The 3,091-nt window shown below is 35.0% G+C and overlaps 1 protein-coding gene across 1 annotated transcript; it reads right to left on the bottom strand.

Annotated features, from left to right (window-relative positions):
* Positions 1 to 564: 564 nt before the first annotated feature.
* Positions 565 to 2,813, bottom strand: LOC115715204 (uncharacterized). The gene is made up of 4 exons (XM_030644048.2): positions 2,449 to 2,813; positions 2,196 to 2,322; positions 1,397 to 1,705; positions 565 to 975 (listed from the first exon to the last, which is right to left on the bottom strand). Exons 1-4 carry the CDS (start codon positions 2,535 to 2,537, stop codon positions 865 to 867), a joined length of 636 nt encoding a protein of 211 aa, XP_030499908.2. The 5' UTR covers positions 2,538 to 2,813; the 3' UTR covers positions 565 to 864.
* Positions 2,814 to 3,091: the final 278 nt, after the last annotated feature.

The raw sequence follows: 3,091 nt of genomic DNA on the forward strand, positions 1-3,091 counted from the left end.
AACACAATATATATGACTTTAAAACTAATAATTAAGTATATAATTTTATATTATTATATATTTAATCATTTATGTTATATATAATAAAAACTAAAAAGTTTAAAAAAAAAAAATTAAAAGTGCAAAATCGGGTTGGTCGGGTTAGTCGATTTAATTGGGCGGGTTGAAACTATTTTTAACCCTCCAACCTGCCCAATTAACAGAATGAGCGATTTGTAATTTTTTCAGGTTATTTCGGTTTGTAATTTTTATCGATTTTTTTTGTTCGGTTTGGGGGGGTTATTCAGTTTGGGCAGTTTATAAATTTTTTTGTACAACCCTAACTCTAATAGCTGTCCAAGATTCTACAGAATAAGTTGTCAAACTCAAATGTCCGTTATCAAAAAGAACAAAAACAGTTGTCAAACTCAAATGTAGTAATCTCGATCGTGAAACTTAACAGATATCAAGACTAAGCAACACTAAAGCATCCATAATTAAAAGTTGAGCATTGTTACGAGTTATTTATGGGGCTTAGTACTACGGTGAATTATCGCCTTATAATTGATTAGTGATTTTCTATAATTTTTATTAAAGTAAAATAAGTGAAACCTGATATTAAGTTACACCAATAAAGATATTACACCTGTTCTAGGCACCATGAGTGTACTTTAGCATTTCCCTTAAAAATTGGACACTACCTGTTATACAAGAAGAGCTGTACAAAAAAAGACAGGATTATGCAAAATATAATTTGCATCACTTGGTCTTTGCACCTAATGAAATAATTTGTATAGAAAGAACCAAAACAATTTCAAATCGGATTCTATCATAGAAACTAATAGGAATTGAATTATGGCAATTAAAAGTTAACAAAAAAATATATTAATATCTGGAGTTGGTTTGGAGCCTGGCAAATCCAGAAACGGCAGCTGTACGCCTTTTTCTGAAGTATACAGCTGAACCACTGAGGAGCATCAAGCAAAACATAATTCCCTGTCCACAATTGTTTTAAAACATATTTATCAATTCACAGTAAAGATGAGCTACCATTCCATCTACAAAATCATGTGACTATGTAATTAAAGCGCCTCTTGTGTTCAGCAACAGTATCACAATACATAAAAACACACCAGTTGAAACTTCTATTGGGCTCAATACATAAGTCACATAAGACAAGCGGATAAGCATTAACTAGCTATACATAGCAAGTGAAAGAGAACCATTGACAATAAAAGAGATCAGGCCTTCCTGATAATTAGCAAGATCCTAGTAAAATAAATCTCATATAAATATATATATATATATATATATTCAATTTTTGATATAATTCTATTTCCAAAAGAGAGTGATTTTTGTGAAAGGAAAGTGCACTAAATAGCCAATCAACTCTGACAGTGAAAAAAAAAAAGCATACCTCAAAACCAAGCATAGACAACTTCTCTTCACTAACGGATGGTATACAGCTTCTGTAAGTAATGTAAACTTGGTTTCTACTCTCTTTCCTTGATGAATCAGCCATCAACCTTCTATGTTTTAAATTGGTACTTAGATCTTCCTTAGTATTCAAGACTGTGCGCAACTCTAGATTTTTGGGGAAAATCTCCAAAGTCGATCGAATCTTCCTAGAAGTTTTCTCATTGGGAACTTTCGAGCCATCTCTTGTTTCCATACATTTTAGAGGGATACGATAACCAGTCTCACTGCACCTATATTTTTCGTCATTCTACCGAACAAAGAGAACATAAAAATATGAGGTAAAGTAGTGAATTCAATGCATAGCAAGTGAAGGAGGAAGTGCAGGATCATTTAACTAATAATTGGATGCTTCAGCAAAGAAACAAAGGAGGGGTTTAATATTGAAGATGCTGAGCATAAAACAAGCAATATTCCGGTTCAAATGGGCAATAAGGTTGCATAAATTTATAGGTTCATTGGGTAAGTATGGTTTCAAGAAAAGTTCTTGCTGAACTTTGATGCAATGGTAACTCCTTACTTTGATAATTGTAGCGTGGACTGGTGATGGAATCGAAACTGTCTAAAGTTAGAAAGGAAAAAAAAAAAAAACTACCTAATCAATTTCCCAAAATCTCAACAAACCTAAACAAAAATGCATATTATAAATCAGGAAGTTCATTCTAGAAAAGTAAAACTAGCAATAAATATAAAGCTGGGTATCGCGAGTATCAATAATCAACAACAAAAAGCTTTGATACCTTTTCGGAGTAGAGGCAAGGAACACAAGGACCAGAAGGAGAACATTCGAAAGTAGCGTTACTTCCTCGAGGAGTTTCTTTGAAACTAAGCAAAACTCTACGCCCAATTCCTCGGTGTTCATCATTTCTAAGCCAATCCAATCACCAAATTGTTAAAGGTTCGATCGCACTCGATTAGACAAATCCAAACCCTAAAACCACAGGATAAATATATAACCATTGATATAAGAAGACTGAGAATTCGAGAGTTTACATGCCCTTGGCGTGAAGTGAAGGTGCTAATAGCAAAGCGAGGGTTGCGAAAGAGAGAGCGACTAGAACCATTGATGAATCTGAAGCCATAGTTGATCCTCCTCTGCTTTCTCCTCTACACTTGGTCGAATTTAACAAATGAATTGACCGATTTGTAAGACCCTTCCCCAAAGAAAGTAATCAAGAAGAGAATTGATCTCGGATTTCTCTCAAATTACCGTCGTCCGTCGAATAATAAAAACGACACCAACTGTTCCAAACTCGATGGCTAATTTCATAATCGCCCAATATTTTTTTTTCTTTTTTTTTTTTTTTTGTTAAAAGAAATACTAAAAGGTACAAGTGGTACCTATTAATTTAAAAAATTAGCATACCTGATTTTCGAGATAAACCAACAATTAACTTGGAGGCTAGCAAAGACACTCTCAAAGAGGTACCCCAAATGTGTGATCTTGCATGGCCACATGTGTTCCAGCCTGCCTCGGGAAAAGTCAATCGACCTTAGCATGAGGAAGGCCACTCGACCATGGCATGAGGAAGGTCACTCGACCATGGCATGAGGAAGGTCTCCTGGCCTTGGCTTGAGGATCGACCATGGAATGAGGAAGGCCACTCGACCTTGGCTTGAGGAAGGTCACTTGGTC

Source organism: Cannabis sativa, chromosome 4, assembly GCF_029168945.1.
Source record: "Cannabis sativa cultivar Pink pepper isolate KNU-18-1 chromosome 4, ASM2916894v1, whole genome shotgun sequence".
Lineage (NCBI taxonomy): Eukaryota > Viridiplantae > Streptophyta > Magnoliopsida > Rosales > Cannabaceae > Cannabis > Cannabis sativa.